Consider the following 23,440-nt stretch of genomic DNA (forward strand, 5'->3'; position numbering starts at 1 on the left):
ATAATCATCTTTATTATTTAACTTAACCCCCTGCCCTTTGCAAACCCACCCCCCTCCCTGTCCCCAAAGGCACGAAGATAATTGGAACCGGACGGTTAGTAAAAATGCTGAGATCTAATTCGTTTTGCTTTGGTGCTTGGAAAAACAAATTTTTTTTTATATATATACACAAAGGTGGGTTTGTCTTTAATATAATTTTTTTTTTCCTTATATGACAAAAAAGCAACAAGAAGAAGAAGAAATCGACTCTGTTAATATAACTGTTCCGTTAAAAATCTCTCTTTCTCGCTTCCCCCTCGGTCTCTCGCCCCGCTCTAATGGGTGCGTCTGTGCGCGGCGCTGCCGCTGGCTTTCGACCGGCTCCTGGGGCTCCTCTTGTATAGCCTGCGCTGGTAGCTGGAGGCTGTGGAGGAGAAGAAAAGGCACCTTGTTGGCAGGAGCCGGGACAGAGAAGCTGCTTGTCCCACGCTGGCCGCCGCGGCCCCCGGCTGCCTGGAAAAACACGGGCAGCCCGGGCAGCGCTGCGTGCGCCCCGGCGCCAGCGCGCCCGCACACGCACAATCGGCCCTTCTCTGCCGGGCCCGGCCCTGCCTCGCCCGCGGAGAAGGTGCCTGCGGCTCGCAGAGAGCCTGGGCAGGAGCATCACCTCCACGGCTGCTTGTGCCATCCCTTCCCTGCGCCCGGCCGGGAGGGCAGCTCGTCCCATCTCATCCTATCAATCCCTAAATCCCCAGTGTTCATTAGTAGTGGGATGTGCTCAGGGCACAGGAGGGGAAACAGCCCGGCCTGGCTGGCAGGGACAAGGTTTCTGCCTGATCTTTGCTGTCGGCCTCCCTGGGAGCTGGCGTGCTCTGGTGTGATAATTGCAGGGGGGGTTTGGTGGAAGCAGCAAAAGCTGGTTGGGAGCAGACCAGGTCTCTTGATCGCTGGCAGTCCACGTCGGGAACAGCCTGCAGCTCTCCAGACCCACAGCACAGCCAAAGGAATCAGCATCTTAATCTGCCCCAGGCAGCCGCCCTTGGACACCTCCTCCATCCCTCCTCCTTTCATCTCCTCCCTGGGCAGAGGTTTGTCCCTTAAGCCTGTATCAGCTTTCCCTGGCTGAGGGACCATTGCTTAATCTGCCTTATCTGGAATTGCCCAGCAGGACCAGAACCTGGCAAGGAGGCCACTGGACAGATGTGATTTTTCTGAGGCCAACGAAATTCTTGGGAATCTGCAGGCAATCAGGGATGGGACAGGGGTGTAGGCAGGCCTGGGAGTGGGCTGGGACACCAGTGGAAGAAGGCTGACTGCCATCAGCTGGAGGCCTGACAGAAAGAGAGTCAGGAACCCAGCCCTGTGCCTTGGCTTTTATCTGCTGCAGGACTCCTTGTCTGCTCCCAGGGCAGGGGGATACCAGGGAAGGGCTTGGGGGCCCCACAGCTCTCCCATCCTCTTCTCTCTGTTGATGCATGCTGTGCCAAAACTCACCATTTCAGAAGCCATTTATTTTTCCTTCTCTGAGTACCCTGGGCCATTGTAAACTCCTTGTTGCTCTTTCCTGACTCTGGAGCTGCCCCTACTCTGCCTTGGTGGATCTCCAGGGCAGTCCTGCAAGCCAGGCCCCATGGTCCCCACCTGCCCCAGAAGACATCACTCCCATGGCCCCATCCCAGGGGAAACTTCCAAAAAGTCAAGGGAGCCCTGGTGTCCCCTTCTGCCTGGCTCAGAGCTATCCTGCACCACGATGCCCCTCATTCCCAGCTCCTTCCAGGGAGCCACCAGCCCCAAGCCGAAGGCGCCCAGACGTACGGTTTAGGCAGGATATCCGTGGCTGCTCCCACTGCCCGTCGGGCTGGCAGCGGATGGTGGGCACGTGCCGCTGGATGTAGCCCTGCTCGCACTGGTACCGCACCAGGGAGTTTATCTCGTAGCGCTCCTTCTTCCGACCGAAGGTCCTGGCGTTCTCCACCGCAGGGGGGTCCCCGCAGGCCACTGTGGGAGACGGGCAGAGACTGGAGAGTGAGTGACAGGGCAGCAGCCTGGCTGAGCAGGCAGCTCACACCCAGGGCAGGCTGGCCGTGCAAAGCCTCGTCACTCTTCCTCAAATAAAACCTTAACTTTGAGATTGCCTCTGTCCACAAGGCTTAGGGGCAAGGGGATATGGAAATTCTGTGATCTGAAATTAAGCAGGGGTCTGCCTCAGTGCTCCATTCCTGCCTCCTGGAGAAGTGTGAGAGCTGAGCATCACAACAGCTGCCTGTGTCTGTGGGAGGGCACAGAGCTGGTGTGTGGGAGTGATGCTGCAGCCAGGGTATGTTGAATCTTAATGGCTTGTCCTATTTAGTTTCAAATCCTTGTGAAACTTTCTCCTAAAGCCCTTGGCCAGCTTCTGTTTCTAATCTCTTTGATCACCCTTTTGCAGTAACAGAACCCACATCCCTGGGCACTGGGCACTCTGCTCCAGACCCACAGCCCCACATCTACTGAGTCCCCCATCCTTGCCAGTACGGCGCAGGGTGCTGACCTGTTCCTTTCTTGCAGGTGAAAGGGAGGTGGTAGTTGCAGGGAACGTCGTTCCATTCGCCTTTCTCGTGCCAGATCATCACAACGCAGTCCTCGCCCGCAGAAAAGAAGTTATCGGGTTGGTTGGGCCGCCAGTTCTCGTATTGCTGCCGAGAGAGGACAGTCCTTCAGCTCAGGTCTGTTCTCTCCTACTCCCTCCCTCATCCTCACCCCACCTCTCCTACACCTCTCTCCAGCAGAGCCCGTGAGTTGCCAGCACTGCCCCTACACCAGTTATTTCTGTTGTAATTCTGCCCAGGACCCAACCAGATTTTCTAGAGGCTTGAAAAAACCATGAGCCCTACAAAGTTTAGGGTTGCCTCTACTCAATGCCCAACGCATGTAAGCCATGGGGCCCTTCCCACCATCCCGAGAAGCTGGTGCCTCTCGTGCTGTGGGCTCCAGGCTCACCAGGGAGTGCCCGTCAGACCAGCGGAAGTCGTTCTCCACAGCTCTGTCACTGAGGCCGATCCACTGGTAGTCCTGTGCATGACCTGGAAGGGCAGGAGAGGGAGAAAAGAGTCATGGTTGTCCTACATATTGCTGGAAGCATTTATTTGCCATTCCAGCTGACCCTGGCCCTGGAGCTTCTGGTTCATTCAGCTACCCCCAGTCAATATTCCCTGATGCTCTTTTCCTTCACTTCATGTTTGTCCAGCTCCCTCCCCACTCAGCTGCCATGAGCATGGGTGCACCCATACAAGGATGAGGCTTTGTTAGGATTCCTGTGAGCACCAGTGGAGCAAATAGTGGTTTTTACACCACTTTGGACGATCTGTCTGTATCAGAGTCCAGTGGCTGGACCCATGCCCAGTCTCAGGCTGCCCTCAGAACTCACTGTTCACAAATTCTTGTTCCTCTGGGGTGATGATACTGCTCAGGTGGGCTTGATGTTGTCGGCACCTGGTCTCTGCATCCATCCAAGTCTCCCTCTCTTCAAAGTGCCTGTAGCAGTGGCCCTGGAACTTGGTCCAGCCCTCCTCACAGTTTTCCAAGTCTGAAACACACAGAGGAGGGAAGAAAAGGAGTTGGTGCATGTGTCTGAAAGCTTTCAACTCACCTCTTAGCAGCTCATGCTCCCACGTCACGGGACAACACATGGCCACTTTTACTAAAAAGCACATCCTGACACTGTTGCCTGTAGGAATTGACTGGGAAAGCTGTCAGAAGGCATCCAAGACATGCAGAGAGGGCAGCCTGTGTGGAAGGCCCTGTGTCTGCAGTGGCACAATGAGTGCTACTAGAAAACTTGGTGATACAGACTTATTCGTGAGAGATTCAATCCCTGGGTAATGTTCCTGAAGTCTGCTTTTGAGGAACTGACCAAGCAAGAGCACCTCTCTTCCCACTTGTGCTGGCCTGCAGAGTTTTCTTGCTTTGGAAAAAACCCTCCAAACCCCATACGCAGATGTCCAGGATCAATGCATATGTGTTGAAATGAAAGAGGGGACCATCAGAGGTGGCTCCATCACTTGATGTGATTCTGGAGCTCTGGAGGAGAAACAAACTGACCAAGATGCATGAAAAGAAATGGAGACAGAAATTTACCAGAGTAGAGAGAGAGAACTAAGTCTCAATGAAAAAATTTGGAAGCTGCTAAAGAAGTACAAACATTTCTCAGCTTTTCAGAACATCTTTTACTATCTGAGAAGTATTGAAGAACTGAACACACTTATTAAGAAAAATAAAACCACAGGTGGGGGAAAGCAGAGAAAAATAGAGAAACCACCAGAAAAGACAGCAGTTCCCATAAAATGCAACACCACACATCTGTCTGCTACATGTGACTGAAGGAAACAGAAAATGAAATGTGTTTAACCTCAGCCTTTCAGATGCCTGATCTACCATCCTTTCTCAGGTCCTTGCTGCTCTGAGAGTGGTGGGCATCCAGAAGCCCTCATGCCTTCCTCTCCTTTCAGTAAGGTTTCCTCAGTTTCTTTCTTCTTTGTTAAACTTGGTAGGTCAAAACACTTGTCACTTTCAGTAACACTAATTCCTCCTAATCCACCTTTCTGGTGTTCTTCCAGCTGGAGATTGCAGGCACTCCACAGATGTTGGAGTGGTTTGGTAGTTATTTGAGACATTAAAAGCATTTATTGCCTTCATCAACAGATCAAATGGGTTATCTGGAAGCGGGTGAAGCTCAGAGTATTCTTGGGTTTTGCAGGTGGATCTCTTGCAGAAAGTTAACAGAGAACTTGTTCTGTCTTTTGAGATTAAGACTTTTCCCCATTATCTTTAATGGCATCCCTTGTCATCACAGTCTGGGGATGGGACAGCACATGATAAAGAATCTCAGCAGGCCATTTTCTAGGAGCAAGGTCATGCTTTCTTACATAATTTTTCCTTACAGGTAAATATGACAGCAATTTTCTTGGAAAAGAATGATGAAAATCTTGTTCCCTGGTAAGGACACTTCCATGGTCTCTGTGCATTGTTCACCTACAGTGTCCCATTGTTCTTGGAGACCAGCAGCAAGGATGGTGTGCATTGTTCACCTACAGCGTCCCATTGTTCACCTACAGTGTCCCATTGTTCTTGGAGACCAGCAGCAAGGATGGTCTGTCTCAAAGGAATATGACGATTTACATTTCCAACAAGTTTTGGAGCACTGGCTTCCTCTTGCATCTCCCAGGCATTAGAGCCCATAATTCAGAGAAAAGAGAAATTAAATCTGGCTTGGATGAAACAAGATCATAAGCAGTTACAGGGTGGAGAGGTTCAAAGATCCTGAGCCTTCTCCTTATGGTCTACTCCATATGTTCATATTGGAAGCAGAAAGAGATGTGGAGAAAGGGAAGGAGAAAATCCAACATCTATTATCATTACTCATGCCAAAGTGAAGAAGATACTGCAACCTTATTTCTCTTTTGTTTGAGCAAGGCAGGAGAGCTTCCCTTCAGCTAAGCTGGTAAAAAGTTGGACTTTCACCAGCTTTAAGGAAAAAGCTCTTTTTCTTTCTTTGTAGAAACAAAAAGAAGTATTAGTGCACTAATTTTGATGGAAATATAGGTTGCTTCCCGTTTTCTCAAAGTTACATTCCCTACTGATTTTGCCACAGGAAGCTACGTTGTGGAGATGACAAAAATGTCATGCTCTGTCAAATCAGTGGAGATTCCTGGAGTGAATGATGCTTCTCTCAGCTGCATCTTCCCCAAGAGAAACACAATCATTTTTCATGGCTCAGTTGAAGAATCCTTCCATGAAGTTCCAGTCTAGCAGAGAAAGTTTGCCTGGGGTGAAGATGTACTCAGAAAGTTCCCTACTGTTACAGAAGACCCTTGACCCAAAGAGACAGCAACTTCTGTGATCAACGTTGTTGTGATCTGTGTGGAGCTTCACCAGACACACTTGAAAAAGAGAAAGCTGAAGAAGACACCAGAAGCTCCTGCTTAGGAATCTTAGAGGACATGGTGCTGTGAGGAACAAACTCATCAAATTAGACACTCAAAAGCCTCAAAGCTTTCCCCTGTGTGTTTCAAGCTGCTGTTAGAGGTTAGCTCGCTGAGGCGAGGGCAGCGCTGATGGGAGCACTGGGGATCAGCTTTTTTGGGGGCAGTGTGGGAACAAGGAGGTGCAGCAGTTAGTAGGATTAGCTGAAGCCGGGGAGGCCGTACCGATCTCACACAGGTCCCCTCCGTAGCTGGGAAGGCAAAAGCATTTGAAAGAGTCGATGCCATCGACGCAGGTGGCTCCGTTCAGACAGGGGCTTGGGTGGCACACATCGGTGTCTGCAAGAAATCAAGGGCTTCCATTAGGGCTCTGGGAGGCAACTCCTCCAACAGGAGAACTTGTTTCCTTGTTTGTGTAGGAGGGAATATCTGTTGTTTTGGGGGGACTTGGGAGGGCTGTGTTTCATAATATACTGCCACTGCTGCAGCTGGAAGAATGAAGGCAAGAGACCCAACCCACCCTACAAGGAAGGCATTGGTTTTCTGATGGTTGAACACCACTCTGAAGATATCAAAACAAGGCTCAGCAGGATGTATCCAACACACAGCACTGGCTGTGGTAATTCTTCCTTGTCTGCTGCCTCTGCCTGATGCATCAAACATGTGAGATTGTGTTTGTGTCTCCACCAGGTAAAGGTCTATGAGGAGGCATGTGGAATTCTTCCATAAGTCAGAAACATCCTCAAACAGATCTCTATCTCCTAAGCAGCATTCCTGGTTGTCCGTCCTCACTAATAGTTTCTTCCTAACCATAATTTAGATGAAGTTCTGCATCAAGAAATCTCTTCTTAGTGAAGATGAAGAAACTGCAGAGAAGAAAAAAAGTGGGTTCAAAGGTGGTTCAGAAGCCCTCAGCTTTTCCTCTTTGAGGATCTTAAACCTGGCTATGGGTGCTTATTCCTTGGTGAGGGATTCTGGAATGCAGTGACACTTTCTCCAGACCTGTTCCCACTATGTGCTCTTCTGCTTGTGATGAGGATGGAAGAAGCTGCTACATCTTTTCCAGCTGTGGACTCCATCTTGGTGGAGAGAGCTTTGGAATCAGAAGAAGGGTCATTCAGAATGGAAAGATTTCAGATACATTCAACTCAGAAACAAGGAAGGAAATGGGAACACATCCACACAGGCTGGATTAAATGATGGCTGGTTAGATCCTCATGTGAGACAGCATTTCTTTCACACTCAGGAGAAATGTAAGGCTTTAAAAGGGATGACTCCATGCTCTTCTTGTGGATGACAGGGTTAGCGAGGAAAGATTCAAAGATGATAAACATACTGGCTGTGGAAATAGCAGAGCATAGCAGTGACTCCCCAAGATCTGTGTTCATCTTCTGACTGGGGTGTTTTCGGTTGGATGTTGTTTTCTTGGAGCTGAGGCCCAGCTGCTCAGTGTCCCCAGGCACAAGAGAACAGACGGGCGTTATTCTCCCTGTGGCTGTCTGGTGACTCAGTGGCCAAGGCCTGATACGTCATTGAAAAGCTGACATGTTCTGTAATGTGCCTAAGTGATGGAAAAAATCCTTTCCGACCTTGGATGGTAAATCTGTGTGTGCTTTGGAGCAAAGAGATTGTCATCTCTACTCTAGGCTGTGTCACTGTGAGCAGTGAAATCATTCCTCAGATGGCTGATGAGCCTCTTACTCCAGTTTTGCAGTTCTTCTCTGAGAGAACGAATTTTTGACTCTGGATTGCCATTCTAAATCTCACGAAAGCTTTTTGGATTTCTTTGTTCACTGCAAAATGAAGATAATCTCTGTTTCCATGATACTAGTGAATACTTTGAGACCTTCTAGAACAAAAAGGAAGTCACAAGTCTAAAGGAAGAATAGAGGAGCTGAACTTGGCTGAGTATTGCTTATTAGTCACACTTGGAGTTCCTAGAAGATAGAGAGCATAAAGAAAAACGAGGTATCCTGAGGGGTAATTGCAACTCAAGAGGCCCTTTGGGCTTCTTCAACAGCAGTGGCAGCAGAAGTTCATGTTGATTCCAGTGGGCTCCAGCTGAACACGTAAGAAAAGGTTTTCCTTCATTCGTCAGGCTCCATGAACTGGAAAGGACACTGCAGAGGAGGGAGGGAAGCACTCACAAGAGCTGAAGCTGAATGTTTAGCAGTGGATAATGAGCCTTCAGCTGTCTTCGGCCATGTGGAATAAAACTTGGCGTGTCCAAGATCTCTTCTGAGATGCAGGAGACCTGCTGCCTTCCCTGGTCTTGGAGGAGGGGGGAGCAGGCACACATCTGCAAAGTCATTGCTACAAATTTCTAGCTGGGAAATAAGTCTGGAACAGAGTTTCCTTTTACAGATATTGCATATAATATGGTTGCACATATTATATATGCAGTAAAAACAAATCTCTGATTATAATATATATGTTACATATCTGTCCATACATAGACATATATATTTTTGTATATAACATATAGAGAAAGGGTGTGTACTTGTAGTTAATGTTGGAGAAACAAACATCAAATACAAGTGAGACATAGGTTTTTTTCCCCAAAATTGTTCTTCAAATGGCTGGAGAGAAGATGTTTTAAACACTTGATTATCATAAACACAAAACTCCCCTTCAGCCTGTTGGGCTGCTGAGGCAGTGACCCCCTCTCCATCTAGATGTAGAATCACCTCACCAAGCTGATATTGAAAGACTCAAATATATCTGTCAGGTTGGAGAAACTGTTGCTGATTCTGATCCTCCCAGAAAATCTGGATTTCAGTGGTATTCAAAAAGGTCTAAATGGTAAATTTGGCAGTGACATTGCCTCTGGAAATCCTGGCAAATTGGTTTGTGGGTGTTTCTAAGATAAGGCATGTAAGCCACAAGCACAATTTACAGGAGGTGAGAACTCCATTAAAAAAAAATCCATCTATCACACAACACTTAGTGTTTGGGTTTCTTTTTCATAGCCTTTTATAGGCTATAAATGTGTCTACTTCCACTTTGTTTAGAGCTAGGTGAGGTTAGCAAATCACTGCACACCTCTTGAGCCAGCTGCTGGGACAGCACGGAGCCCCCATCCACAGCTCTGGCTGCCAGGGATGAAGGATTTGGACACCAGCTATTTATTTGCCCGGCTGAGCAGTCATCCAAAAAGCCAGCTCTGCTTCGCGATGCAGCTCAAGCGCTTATCAGCTGACAAGGAGACCAGACCGCTGCTATTATTACCCCCAGCTCACAAAGGACAGCGATAGTCGACAGCCGAGGAATGCAGGAGGGAGGCAGCCCTCGCCTTCAAGGGCTGCAGCTGTAAAACAAAGACGGGGAGAAAACGCCTCGCCGTGCCAAGAATAGGAAACCCGGCTAGAGCGTGTTGTTAACTCACTTCTTGAGGATGATGCAGAGTTAGCAATTCTTCTAAAGAGCATTCGTGCTGCACTTAATATTGCCCAGAAGTTGCAAAAATTCCCCAATTCTACTGCCACAATAGTTTCTATTTTTTGCTACTAACAGGACCCAAGGTCTAACTTTTAGATGCCTTTTCTTTTCTTTCTTAATAAACCAATCACAACAAAATGGACAATGTAAACCAGGTCTTGCATCTGGAAAATGTAAACTGTTGGCTGGAGAAAGCAAGGGGAGTTACACAGCTGCAATGTAAAGTTTGAGTTTGTTCCACCATTTTATTCCTAAGACTTCTTCTCCAATGCCAGATATACACTATATTTAGTCAGAATAATTTTCTTTTTGTGCAACTAAAACCAAGAGAAGTATTCTTGTCATTGCTACCCTTGGTAGGGGGAGGTTCAAGCTAGATCATCTTTAAGGTTCTTTCCAACCCTGACCATTTTATGATTCTATGATTCTCCCAATGCCTTTGAAAAAAATCTTTTGTACTAGATCATGGAAATTGGAAAGAGAAACTGGAAGAGATGAAAGAAAAATAGTTTGGCCCTGGTTTTGCTCAGAAGGCAGTGTAAAATGAACATGCAGTGTCAGTGGTGAGAAGGAAATGCTTTTGAAATTCTTCATCTCAAGCTGAGACAACAATACCAGAAACAATGCTACCATTTCCTAAAACAGTGCAGTCTGTGCATTTCTCTCCATGGCTGCATATATGGAAGATGAGCAAGAATATCCATTCAACAAGGTCATCTTTGTGCTTAAAACATCTCCTAAGGAGAAGCAGCCGGTGAACAGAGAGGATGCTGTCACCCAGACCCTGAACAAACTGTAGTTTCCCTGAAGCCGTGAGTAACAGGTTCAGTAACATATTCTATGATATTTCTATATCATCCTGCTTTTGTTCTACAGAGCAGAAAAGGTCAGAGAGAAGGGTAAGGCATTTCAGGATGCACAACCTGTTGTGCCCCTCACCCTTTCTTTATAGGCTCCTTGTAAGTGCAATTATCCAAACAGAGAATCAGAGACCAACTAGATAATTATCTCCCAGAGATTGGGTGAAAAAAAAATCCAGGTACAAGTTAAATTTGCTTTTCAGAGTCTGCTGGGTAGTTTGAACTACTGATCGAATAGCTCAAACATCAAAGGAAAACACTGGAGCAATTGTAGGGTGACTCCTAGAAGAAAAGAATAGGAAGAGTTGGGGAAACCAGTTCTCTCACATTTTAAGTTAAATGCTAGTATTGAACATCACATAGCCAGCCACTGACTTGCAACAAGCAATTAAGTAATTAAAATAATTAACTACAATAATTGAACCAAAGCCTCCATGCAGCAGAAGGGACAGGCATTGCTGTAGCCTTAATAAAACTATTTTACTAGAGACCAGGAGTTTCCAGGAGGACTTGTTGATCTGCTGGAACCTTCAATTTGTCCAACACTCTCGTGGAAGAAGAGCTCAGGAAATTTGCATATCTCTGTCTCAAAAATATTATGTGTAAAAGTAAACGAACATGGAAATAACATTAGTCCAAGACTGTAGGCTAGGTTTTGTTTAAGCAAATTAACTTCTGATGCAAAGAAGACAGTGTGTCCAGGAGACATCAAATCACCTGCTCAGCCACAAAGGGTCTGTGCCTCTAAGCACAATTTAGACATCTCCTTCTTGAGAGCATCATTTGCATTCCACATTGGGTGAAACATTCTGAATCAGGGGAATATCTTCTTGACTTTTTGTCTGGGTGATTTTCTCTGGACCAACAAAACTCAATGCCTTGGACTTCCAGGTTGTGAAGAATGAGGAAAGCCCATTAAGACCTTTCCTCATTTGTATTCTAACCTTCTGCTGTGTGGGGCCATAGGCAACAGACTTCATGGACTTGTTTCACCAGAGACAAGCAAAACTTCACATAAAAAGATGCCATTTCAGCACATTTCTCTTTCCCCCCACAACTGGAGTGAAGTTTTTAAGTAATTTTTAAGTCATTGACTGGACTCAGAGTTCCAAACCGCAGCCTTTCACTGAAGTGCCAGCATGTTTTTTCAGCTAATAATTATTTGTCTTCAAATGCTACCAGAAGCAAAAAGACCTGCTGAGTTGGCAAAACCCTGGGTGAGGAAGCCAAGCCTATGGACAATTCCTTCAGCTTGTGGGGTTCCTGTCCTCTTGGAGGAATCTAATGCTGACTAAAGACATGTACATGCACAGCCTTCAATTTGGTTAAACACTAAAACATACTGGCACTCCAAGTGTTAATCTTTGGTCTTCTGGCTCTGGCTTTTAGAGATACATTTAGGCTCCAGCAGAGCAGAATAATATCATTCTTCTTAAATCATCCCACTAAATAGACTGCTGGATCTAACTGGAACCTTCCAACAACAGGGCCAGAGGGCAAAATCCACATTTCTTCCTGTTCCTCACTCTAAGCTCCTGTAAAGCTGAACCAGCTTCACCCGTGCTTTAATGTCAGTGAAAATCCACTGCAGTGCATGGGCACATTGCACCCTACAAACCCCGAGCACAGCACAAGGCATGCCCATGGGAGCTGATAGTTTTTGCAAGAGATAAATTTCAAGACTGGGAAGCTTCAAGTGAACAGGCAGGCACAACATGGGAAATGGAATTAATGGAATTTTGGGATCTAGCCTACAGTTGTTCCTTGTAGACTTCCCATGTTCACAATCCCCAGAGCTCTGTAAAAAGTAACAACCCAAAAAAGGAAACCTAGGAATTCTTTTATTTCTTTTTCTTTTTGTATTTTTTTCTTCTTTGTCATCTCTTTGCTGTAATTCTCTAGAAGAGGTTTGCCTTGTTTTAGGGGTGTTCTGAGTTCATGGTCAACAAACTTTTTTGCCACGTGGATGAGCTTCCTTCATACCCTGACCAGGACTGCATTTAACTCTGTAGGGACATTGTAGTTAAGTTTACAAAAAAAAAGAGAAGTTTTACCTTAGAATATCTTCCCTGGTGGGACTACCAGCCATACACATGTGTTCAAGCCCATTTCTAATTTATAAAGTGTACACTTAAACTTCATGCAGTGGTTGCTTACCTCTTGCTGTCTCCTGCTAAGAAACCCCAGCTGCTACATTATCCTCTCTGTGACTTGCAAATACATATATTCCAATTTCAGAACATTTTTCAAGATTCTTCACACATGAGCTGCTGAACACATGGTTTTCTTTCAAAATACTTCACAAAAATGTTGGCTAACAAATGGTCTGAGGAATCTGGCAATCGCCTTGTGGTTAATTTTTAAAAAGAAAAAGCAGTGGAATAAAATCCGTATTTTGAGGCCAATATTTTTTTTTTTAAATTTTTACTAAGCCTCACTGTCTTCCTTCCTTCCCCTCAATGCTGCCTTTGCTGGCTTATTTTTGTCTCTGGGTTTGGACGTGGCAGTGGGCATGGCCCAAAAGCAGAGCCTGCTTTTGCAGGGGGGGTTTTTGGGTCCATAACTCCTGTGCCACCCTGTGCTGTGCCAGGCTGGCCCAGTGCTGTGGGAATGACCCTGCTGCTATTCTGCCCTCACCCACTCCTGCAGCGTGCCCAGGGCAGCTGCTCAGCTCAGCAGAGGGGACCGCAGGTGTGCGGTGAGCAGGACTGAACAAAGGTTTGTGATTACCTCTGCTTGCAGGGGGAGAGAGCAGAGGGAAATGCAGTGACTCATTGGGAGCACTTAGGGGATGGAAATGACGTTAGAAACCAGGCTGAGCTTCACAAAGCCCTGCACTTACAGACCCTTACTGAGTCCAGAGCTGCCTCGGCTGAGCGCTGTGAATTGACCCAAAAGCAGCAGTTTAGGAGGTAACGTGGGAAGGAGTAAAATTGATGACACTTTTGCCGGAAGAAAGTGAGGAAATCTCTTTGCACATCACATTTTGTACCATACTTAAGCAATGTGTGGCCCTACAAGAACATGTGGCCCTTTGAGAACTGAAGACATGCAAGACATTCATACAACAGCAGTGATAGCTTTCCAACGAGACTTGTCCAGAGGTGCCAGCTCCTGATGGCAGCAAAAGGAAACCAAGCTGTGTCCAGGGATGCTGCAGGATATCCTGTGTTACCAGGACCGGGCATCTCCCTTGGCCAAGAGGCACAATGCTTTGCATTTTGTTGTTTTTTTTTCCTCACTGCAGTTCACTGATGCTTTCACGGCATGCAAATTCTTCTCAGAAAATGCTCCTCATAATGCCAGGAGAGTGTTTTTACCATAAATGGTTAATCAGGCTTAAATATTGTGTCTCTTTGTACTTGGCAACAAGGGGGCCCAACCAAAGACAGAGCACTAAAACACTAAAAAGGCAGGGTGGAGAGAAGGGCATTTATCAACAGGGCTGACAAAAACTAGTGATGCTCTGAGCATTATCTCACACGTTTATCCCATTGTAGCTGCAGAGAGCAGCATAAGACACAGACCAGAGGGTGACCACATGCTGAGCAATACTTGGGGCTAGGCAGCAAGTCAGCCCACCATGGAAAGAAAAACAGAACAGGACTGACACTAGCAGCCCATCTTCTCCAACTTCTCAGCTGCATGCAGGGTGGAAAGCTCTGGACATGTAGAGGTGGCACTGAGGAACATGGGTTAGTGGTGGACTCAGCGGTGCTGGGTTAATGGTTGGACTCTGTGATCATAAACATATTTTTCAACTTAAACAATTCTATGATTCTGTGATCATGACCTGTGGAAAACCCCATGTGTATGGCTTTCCATCAGAACAATGTTCTGTTCAAATCTGTTTCCGTGATAATGTTCTCTGCTGCACAAAAACAAAAAAAGTGACAGCCATGCCCCCTCCTTCCCTCCCACAAAGCTTTCCCTTCCATATGAGACACATTACCTTCTGTAGTGGGTCCTAATGCGTCAATTGCTTCTTGTGAGACTTGGGGCAGGGCAGCAGTGGTGGTGGCCAGCAGATGGGGATTGTCTGGAGCAGCAGCTGTCTCTGTCTCTTGTTCTGACACCACAGGAGGGGAAGGCTCCATTTCAAGCTGAGCCTCTTCAGGGTTCCTGAGTCCCTGTGTTGGTTCAACATCTGGAGTCCTGGTACTAATTACAATGTCTGGGACAGAGGTTTCCCCTGAAATGCCTGTGATAGAGTGTGTCACAGCTCCAGATGTTGGGTCAGGAATCTCCTTCTGCTCAGGAGTACCAAAGGACTCCCCGCTGGCCAAAGATGTGGCTGCTGTTTTGATGTTAGCAGCAGGCAATGCAGATGCTTCCCCACTGGTTTCATGGACTGTGGATGCTTCTAGGCTGATCTCAGGAAATGTCTCTCCACGGGCTTCTTGACTTGTGGGTGTTCCTATTCTAATTTCAGGAAATGCAGAAGTTTCCCCACTGACTTCTTGAACTGTGGATGTTTCTATGAAAATTTCAGGATAGGCAGATGTTTCACTCCTGGCTTCTTGACTTGTGGGTGTTTCTATGCTGAACTCAGGGAATGCAGACGTCTCCCCACTGATATCATGGACTGTAGAGGTTTCTATGCTAATCTCAGGAAATGTGGATGTTTCACCTCGAGCTTCTTCACCTGTGGATGTTTCTATTCTAATTTCAGGAAATGCAGGTATTTCACCACTGGTTTCATGGATTGTCGAAGTTTCTATGCTAATTTCAGGAAAAGAGGGCATGTCCCCACTGATTTCATGGACTGTCGATGTTTCTATGCTGATTTCAGGAAACGCAGAAGTTTCCCCACTGGTTTCATGGACCGTTGAAGTTTCTATGCTAATTTCTGGGTAGGCAGATGTTTCACCCCTGGCTTCTTGATTTGTGTATGTTTCTATTCTAATTTCAGGAAATGCAGAACTTTCTCCACTAATTTCATGCACTGTTGAAGTTTCTATGCTGATTTCAGGAAAGGCAGATGTTTCTCCACTGGTTTCATGGACCGTCGAAGTTTCTATGCTAATTTCAGGGTAGCCAGATATTTCACCCCTGGCCTCCTGGCTTGTGAATGTTTCTATTCTAATTTCAGGAAACGCAGACGTTGCCCCACTGATGTCTTGACTTGTGGATGTTTCTATTCTAATTTCAGGAAATCCAGATGTTTCCCCACTGATTTCTTGTATTGTGGATGTTTCTGTGCTGCTTTCAGGAAATGCAGAGGTTTCCCCACTTGCTTCTTGACCAGTGGATGCTTCTATGATAATTTCAGGATACCCAGATGTTTCACCCCTAGCTTCCTGACTTGTGGATGTTTCTGTGAAAATTTCAGGAAATGCAGAGGTTTCCCCACTGATTTCTTGAATTGTTGATGTTTCTGTGTTAAATTCGGGAAATGCAGATGCCTCCCCACTGATTTCATGAATCGTGGATGTTTCTGTACCAGTTTCAGGAAATGCAGATGTTTCACCACTGATTTCATAAGCTGTTGATGTTTCTAGAGCACTTTCTGGCAGCGCAGATGTTTCCCCACTTAGTTCACCAGATCCAGAGGCTTCACCACTTGGCCCCAAACTGTAGGGAAACGTGACAGTTTCCCCACCCAGTTCCTGTGATACTGTTGGTCTTGTCACCACTTCTACTAAATCAGAAGTGACTAAAGTGACTCCTGGAAGCCCTGAGGCCTCGCCACTGATATCAGCCACTGTTGAAGACTGTCCACTTAGATCTGTGGCTCCAGAAAAGTCTCCGCTGATGTATGGAATTCCAGATGGCTCTTCACTCAAGTCTCCTGAAGGAAAACCACTGGTCTCCACAGCTCCAGACCCTTCTCCAGACAGTCCTGTGTCCCCAGAAGTAAATCCACTGATTTCTATCATCCCAGATGGTCCTTCTCCCACTTCTTGTGCCACTGATGTCTGTGTTACAACTTCCACCAAAGTGGTATCCACAAGAGACACCGTGGGAAAGCCAGAGGTGAGTCCACTTTCCTCTCCAGAGAGCAGACCACTGGTGACATCAACTCCAGAGATGTCCCCGCTGCTGTCCGTCACTCCACTCGGGTATCCGCTCACCTCCAGCACTCCAGAAGCACTCCCACCAAAGTCTACATGCCCAGAAGGCTCACCACTGATGTCTAAACTCCCAGATACCGTGCCTGATCCATCTTCATCACCTGAAGGCAATCCACTGGTTTCCAAAGTCTCTTTTGCTTCTGCTCCTGTAACTGGTGAAGCTGTTGTCACTTCCTCCAAAGTGGCATCTACGAAGGTGACGCCAGAGGCCTCAGTGCTTCCCTCAATACCAGAGGAAAGGCCACTTAGGTCCACCAGGCCACTGATATCAGGTGTTCCAGATGTTTCTCCACTGCCATCCAGTCCTGAGGGCAAGCCACTAAGTTCAGACCCTCCCGAGGACAGCCCGCTGAGCTCGGGTACCCCAGAGGGCTCCCCGCTGGGCTCAGCTCCTGAGGGCAGGCCTTGGGTTCCACCACTGCTGTCCCACTCAGAGGATGGGAACCCTGACAGATCTCCTTCACCGCTGACTCCAATGGACCCTTTTCCCTCCTCTTGCCGTTCTGTCACTGCTGTTACAACTTCCACCAGTGTGGTATCAACGAGAGAGACGGTAGGAAAACCAGAGGTGACTCCGCTTTCCTCTCCAGATGACACGCCACTGACTAGCTCGGTGCCAGAGATTTCTCCGCTCGCTCCAAAAGGCAGCCCGCTGCTTTCCACTTCAGGTGGCATCCCACTAATCTCTGGTATCCTTGAAATAGACACTGATGGCTCCTCCTCTGCAGAAGGCAGGTCACTGATGCCAACAACGCCAGAAGACACACCAATCAGGTCTCCTGAGGGCAGCCCACTTCCTCCAGGTGGGAAGCCACTGGCATGCAGGTCTACTGATGGTAATCCACTCTCTCCAATGCCTGAGTGGTCTCCACTAAGTTCAAAACCTCCAGAAGTTGGTTCTCCGCTTGTATCTGGAACTCCAGGGACCCACCCAGATGCTGAAGATTCACCACTGCCTTGATGCTCCCCAGATTCAGTCACCTCCCCTGACACTTCGCTGACGGAAGCGTTGGTACTGGCTTCCTCTGGCACTATGGTAGCTGGAGGAAAAGCAGATGGACTTGCTGGAAAAGAAAGAACAGACAAAGAGAAGGAGTTGGGAAACTTATTTATACTTTGTGAGGGTCCCAACCCTACAGCACCAGCCCAGCATGACACAGGCTACAAGGAAGCTCTGAACCCACCTGAGAGCAGTGACACATCGGTTGGAAAGACCTCTGAACCCCAGGCTGTCTGATTCTCTGTTTGAGTGGCAGACTCTGTCTCCAGGGTCACCTCCTCCCCTGAGGGCACCCCCTCCACTCCAGGGATCACTTGTGTTGCCAGCACATCTTCAAAGAACGGGGTGACCCCCTCCTCCTCCACAGGAGGCAGAGCTGGAACAAAAAAGCATTGGAAGGAATTTCCAAAAATTCACAATCTAAGATGCTGGTGAAGCGCCTCGCTCAAACCAGCACCCCAACATGCCCAGCCTCCCTTTTGAGACCTCTTTCCCCCAGGAGCCAGGTTCCTGTGCCCTGCAGGGGCGGGAGGGTACCTCTGAAGCAGAAGGCGTGGTGCCGGGACAGCGGGTCGGGGAAGCCGGTCTGGTTGTGGTGCTGGTACACGGTCCTGACGCCCGGAGCATCCCCTCCGCAGGCGGGGCGCGGGCTCACGATGGGGTAGCGCAGGCTGCCGTCGGCCAGCCAGCCCGCGTAGCAGCGGTCCAGGCCCTGCTTCCAGGCGGCGTGCAGCTGCCCAACAGAGGCCAGCGTGGCGTTCTGGCTCTCGCAGTGCCGCTGCGCTTCTGGGAAGGTGAACTGCTCCGGCTGCGTGGCGAAGAACACATCGCCTGAGGGATGGGAGGGAAAACACGGGTGAATCCCTGTATCCCAGACACAGGTGGAGGTGTGGGGAAGAATTTTGCTCCACAGCAGTGCCCAGGGGCAGGGGAGGATGTACCCTTGAGGCTGTCGATGTAGCAGTACACGTCGTAGGTCTCCGAGGCCGGGCGCATGCCGTATGACCGCACGCCTGGAGTGTTCTCTTTGTCTCCTATGCAGTTATTGCGGGGATTCACAATGGGATACCTACCAAAAAAAGGAAAAGAAGAGGTAATCCAAAGTCAGCTTTATGTAGCCAGGACTGAAGAACCTCAGTGCTCTTGGGAGCGGGACATGATCTCTTCACTGTTTGAGGTGCTCACAGCCCGCAGTGTGACTTGGAGACAAGTCCATTTACAGCTCAAAGCAATAAATACAAATTTTCTGCTACTCTTCCTACACACCAGGACGGCTCACTGATGCAAAATGTATACACAGGTTAGGAAATGAGGAAAAGAATTGGTCAAAACACATCTATTGGCCACTGAATATCACAGCCTGGAGAAAATTTTGGGTCAGCAGAGCTTTCGATGTTGATGAGGAGAGCAGCAGGACAAACCAGAGTAAAGCCTCAGTGGCTGAATGGCCATTTTGAAGGATGCCTTCCCCAAGTCAGTGTAACTTTACCTGACTGTCTGGTCCCGCAGCCAGCCAGCGTCACACTGGTCGAAGCCAGCCTCGTAGGCAGCCTGGAGCTGCTGGGGGGTGGCGATCACAGCGCTGTTCTCCAGGCAGGCCTTCTGGGCTTGGACAAAGGAGAAGGCGTATCTGCTGGTGGCTGCACGGTAGTGAAACACCACACCTGGGGGAAGAGAAGCTGTGGTGAGACAGCGGGTACAGGACTACCCTGCACTGAGGTGTATAACCAGAAATGGTCTTCCAAAAATCAGTGCAAGGACCAGGCCCTCTCAAAACCATTTTGATGGAAATGCCTCATTCATAGAGCCTTGCTACCATTGAAGATGATGTTCTGGGGATCTCTTTAGCCTTCCTCTAAGGTCTTCTTGCCTTGACTTTCCCCTTCCCTGGAGTCAGATGAATATGGGAGAGCTGAGTGTGGCCACTGCAGCCCAAGCACCAGCCAGCTGAGCTCTGGTCAGCACAGGGGTGGTGCACAGCCTTCTCCTCTCCCCTCCTGCCCTGATGTGATGGAGGGGCTCAGCCTGTCCCTGACCCCTATCCAGGCCTGTGCACCTCCAGGGACCTGGATGCCCTCTGAGATGGCAGAACCTCAGGCTGTTTTCAGCTGAGTGGTTACCTCTAGAACGAAGTGGCCTTCAGGCTTTTGGAGTTCTGGTGCCTTACCTGTGGGGGAGATGGGCTGCTCGGGAAGGTGACCGGCACCAGGGGCAGCTGTCACTCGCACAAGCTGATCTTCCACTGTGAACGCCGAGGCAGACTCCAGTCCTGGTGTGGCAGTCGCCCCCACGACCTCTTCCACCGAGCTCACCTCTGCTGTTTCGGTGGTGCCAGCAGTGCCAAAGGCTAAGGTGGTGACGGCAGTGCCTAAATCTATGGTGGTGGCCTCTTCAGGCACAGTCCACACGGCTGTGACATCCTCCCTGGTGACATTTTCCTCCTCCGTGGCAGCTGTCTGTGCTGTGAGAGCGGTGCTGAGGAGATCGGGCAGGGCAGTGAAGCCCTCGTCCAGCCCGGTGGCGGTGGGGGTGATCTCAATGGGCTCCAGGGTGGCGATGCTGCCGCGGGCCTCCTCCTCCGTGGCATTGCGTGACAGGGGCAGCTCCACCTCGGTCTGGGTGACAGTCTGGACGGTGAAACCACTGCCCAGCTCGCTGCCTGTCTCGTCGATGAACTGCCCTGGGACCAGGCTCTCAATGTCGTCCCCTGCAAAAGCAGCAATCAGAGAGGATGGTGTCAGTCTGATTGGGTGAGCTGCGCTGGCGCTGCCTCCAAGGAGCTGCTGGGTATCTCTGGCGTGAGAGGATTAGGGAAATCGTGACAGTTTGATAAAAGCAATGGTTTTCCTGCCTCCACTGTGGCTCTGTACAGCGCCTCAGCACGGAGGGCATGTGACGAGGCACTGAGCCAGCTCATGCTCCAGATCTGGTCAATCAGCGGGGACACTGCCCGCGCTCCTGCCAGTCCTTCCCAGGAACACCTTACCCATATCCAAGTCTGCACTGACCCCTAGTGCCTGCCGCAAGGAATTTGGGTTGGAAGGAGGGAAGTCGGGGAGCTTGGATAACCTCCAGGGCAGATCTGTCTGAGCCGTGGGAGAAAGACAACTGGATCCTCACACTCGGTGCGTGAGACCTCAGCAGGATCACGATCTCCTTCTGCTCTGCCCAGGCGACGACTTGAGAGCTCATCCCATATGAGCATCCTAACCCACTGCCAGGACAGCCAGGGCCACTTGCTGTACCAAACACATTGAAAGAGCTCCCACCTTTCCCTTTCCAAACCAATTTCCTGCTCAAGTCACACCTCTTGGGTCTAGGACAACGTGCTTAAGATCACACTGAGCAGCTGACAAGGACACTGGTTTGTAGAGCACCATGAAACAGAACTGTGAGGGCAGGTAAGGGAGGGATGGGTCACATCTTGGATGTGCAGCAAGGCAGGTCTTGGCTGGGGAGGGAAAAAGTATGAGACGGTGCCTGGGTTTTCCTCTAATAATTCTTTCCCTCCTCTATTTCCACTTCCACTTTACTGCTGGTTCATTTTAGGCAGTACCTTTTAGATCTCAAGGGATTCACACATTTCTACAAAGATGCTCAGACAAGGACTGACCATATGCAGGAGTTTCAGAGGCAAACCCTGAGATAACCAGAAGGCTGTGGCTTGGTGACCCAGTCTTTAGTTTGGCCACATAACTGGGTACCTCCATGAGTCTGGGAGATGTATCTGGGCACAACAGATCTGATCATAAGGGTTTCAACACATATTTAAAAATATTGTTTTTTTTTAAGCATGGCAATCTTATTTGAATGTTGGCCTCTGGTTGCCCTGAATAGACAATATATCACTGTGTTTCCCCCTCTTCTTGCTGCAGGGAGAAGTGTGTAGTTAGAAGAAAGGGGGAGCAGCTGGGATGCTCTTCACTTCCCAGGTGCAATTTTAATCCACAGTTCCCAGAGACTGCATCGGTCTCAGATTTATCCCAGCATGGAAACTCAGTCACGCATCTGTACCACACCACGTCTCATCACTACACACATCTTCAGGGTCAGACCTGTTCTCTTTCACTTCCTTCTCCAGCATTCAAAGTCTTCTATATGAAGCAGCTGAGCTCTGCTTCGTGTCTCCAGGAGAGCTTTAGAAGCAGGAGGGTGTGGGAGGACTGGAGAGACGTGAACTGTGTTATCCCCACCTCCACAGAGCCTCCCATGTACAGGTCAAGCAGCCTTTCTAGATCTGCTTTCTACCTCAACACGAACAGAGGACTTAGTCCTTTGCCAAACCTGCTTTCTCCCCTCTCTTTTTTAAAAAAAACCTGAACATCAAAGAAGCAAGAGGCTGTCTCTGGCCAGGGAGCTCCTCTGTATTGTAAAAGCAGGGTGCCCCTACAAAGGGGAGAGAATGACTGCATCTGACTCCATTGATATCAGAAGGCTAATTAATTACTTTGTTACACTATATTAGTCTATGTTATATTACATCACATCTAAACTGAACATGCACAAGCACCCAGCTGCACTCAACTGCGCAGAATCTTGTGACTGTCTCCTGACTGACGTCTGGGCACACGCTTGGCCCTGACAAGCTGAGGAAACAAAACCCCATCACTCTGGGTAAACAATCTCCACATTGCATTCTACTTTGCCACAACAGAGGAGCAGCGAATGAGATAAGAACCGTTTTGATCAGTTTTCTCTGCTTCTCTCTGGTTCAGAGGTGTGAATTCCCGAGCTCTGTGCTGGCTGCAGGGGCACTGCCACTCACCGCTGTAGCAGATGGCGTCGTAGCGGGAGTCGGGGTGCGGGTATCCCGTCTGGTTGACGTACAGGTACACCGTCCTCACGCCCACCAGGTTGCCCCCGCAGTTGGGGCGCGCTCGGGAGATGGGGTAGCGCACGCTGCGGTCGGCCAGCCAGCCCGCGCTGCACATGTCCATGCCGTCCTTCCAGGCCAGGTACAGCTCCCCCGTGGTGGCCAGGCGCGCTCCCAGGCTGCGGCATTTGTCAAAAGCTTCCTGGAAGGTGAACTTCTCCGGGGCAGTGGCATAGAAGACTTTGCCTGTAATCACATCATACGTTAGCACAGGAATTACCTGTAGATTCTCATCCCCATTCCCTTTCTGTCTCCCTCCCACTCATAAGAGTTTGGATAGGATGAAGGCTCCTGTGTATTAGAGCTGAAATGCAAGCCCACGTGGGTGACTTTGTGAAGACCAGAAGAAAGTGAGTCTTACAGACCGAATGTAGATTTGAGCAAAACACACCACACCAGCTGGAGCCACAGGGTGAGGGGGAGATAAAGGACAATTGCAGTTCTGTTGTGCTGAATATTTCAATGGATCCCTGTCACAAGCATGAATAATTGATGCATCTGAATGTCACACACTGAAATGGCTGACCAGGCAGGATGGCGTGGACTCTGGTGGAGGTTAGACGGACTCCACCCTCTGTGCTGCATTAGTCATTTGACATTAAAATTGTCCAAGGTCTAATAAAAAGACTGTAGAGAACATCTGGGCTGGCCAGGGAATGTGCTTTTCCAGCTTTAACCTGTCTTTTCTCTATTTGCTGTTGTCCAGTCTAGGCATGATCAGGGCTTTGGCTGCTTCTGCGTCTAGCAACAATAAAAGCCTCAAATCACCTTGCATTTGCTCTGCATAGCAGTAAACATCATAGGTTTCATCTGGCTCACGGACACCGTAGGTCCTCACTCCTGGAAATTCATCCTTGTCGCCATAGCAGCGCTCCCGGGGCCAGTGGATGGGGTACCTGAGGGAGAGATTGTGGATCAGGAGGGGGGGCAGGACCCTGGCAGCCACTGAAGGCTGGGAGGGAGCTGCAGAACACTGCTCAGTGTGGTGATTTATGGCTTTCCCCAGGTTATGGGAAAGGGAAAGGACGATCTGCTGTCCTGCCCTCACTCTGATGGTCCTTGGATCCCTGACCAAAGACATCAGGACAAGGTGCCTGCCCAGAGAGGGATGCACAGCTCAGTCTGGTTGAGCCAAATTTGTGCATCTTGGCACAGCACTGGTTTTGTTCAGGGAAGATGGAGGATCAGGATGAAGCCATTTTTCACTCAGTTGTCTCTACCAGTCCAGCAGGACAGTGGTCACTCTGCTTTCCTAC

General features: G+C 48.8%; 1 protein-coding gene across 1 annotated transcript in view; it reads right to left on the reverse strand.

Annotated features, from left to right (window-relative positions):
- Positions 1-94: 94 nt before the first annotated feature.
- ACAN (aggrecan) overlaps positions 95-23,440 on the reverse strand; it is a 46,448-nt gene continuing 23,102 nt past the window's right edge. Inside the window, exons 5-17 of the mRNA XM_039723171.1 lie at positions 22,953-23,080; positions 22,077-22,370; positions 19,479-20,018; positions 18,801-18,975; positions 18,253-18,380; positions 17,849-18,142; positions 17,496-17,687; positions 14,190-17,375; positions 3,386-3,544; positions 2,959-3,041; positions 2,510-2,654; positions 1,795-1,977; positions 95-403 (exon numbers count right to left, since the gene is read on the reverse strand). Of these exons, the coding sequence (XP_039579105.1) occupies positions 315-403; positions 1,795-1,977; positions 2,510-2,654; positions 2,959-3,041; positions 3,386-3,544; positions 14,190-17,375; positions 17,496-17,687; positions 17,849-18,142; positions 18,253-18,380; positions 18,801-18,975; positions 19,479-20,018; positions 22,077-22,370; positions 22,953-23,080 (5,596 nt within the window). The 3' untranslated portion in view covers positions 95-314. The remainder of the gene's footprint in view (positions 404-1,794; positions 1,978-2,509; positions 2,655-2,958; positions 3,042-3,385; positions 3,545-14,189; positions 17,376-17,495; positions 17,688-17,848; positions 18,143-18,252; positions 18,381-18,800; positions 18,976-19,478; positions 20,019-22,076; positions 22,371-22,952; positions 23,081-23,440) is intronic.

This window comes from Passer montanus, unplaced genomic scaffold (genome assembly GCF_014805655.1).
Source record: "Passer montanus isolate IOZ18808 unplaced genomic scaffold, ASM1480565v1 scaffold5, whole genome shotgun sequence".
Lineage (NCBI taxonomy): Eukaryota > Metazoa > Chordata > Aves > Passeriformes > Passeridae > Passer > Passer montanus.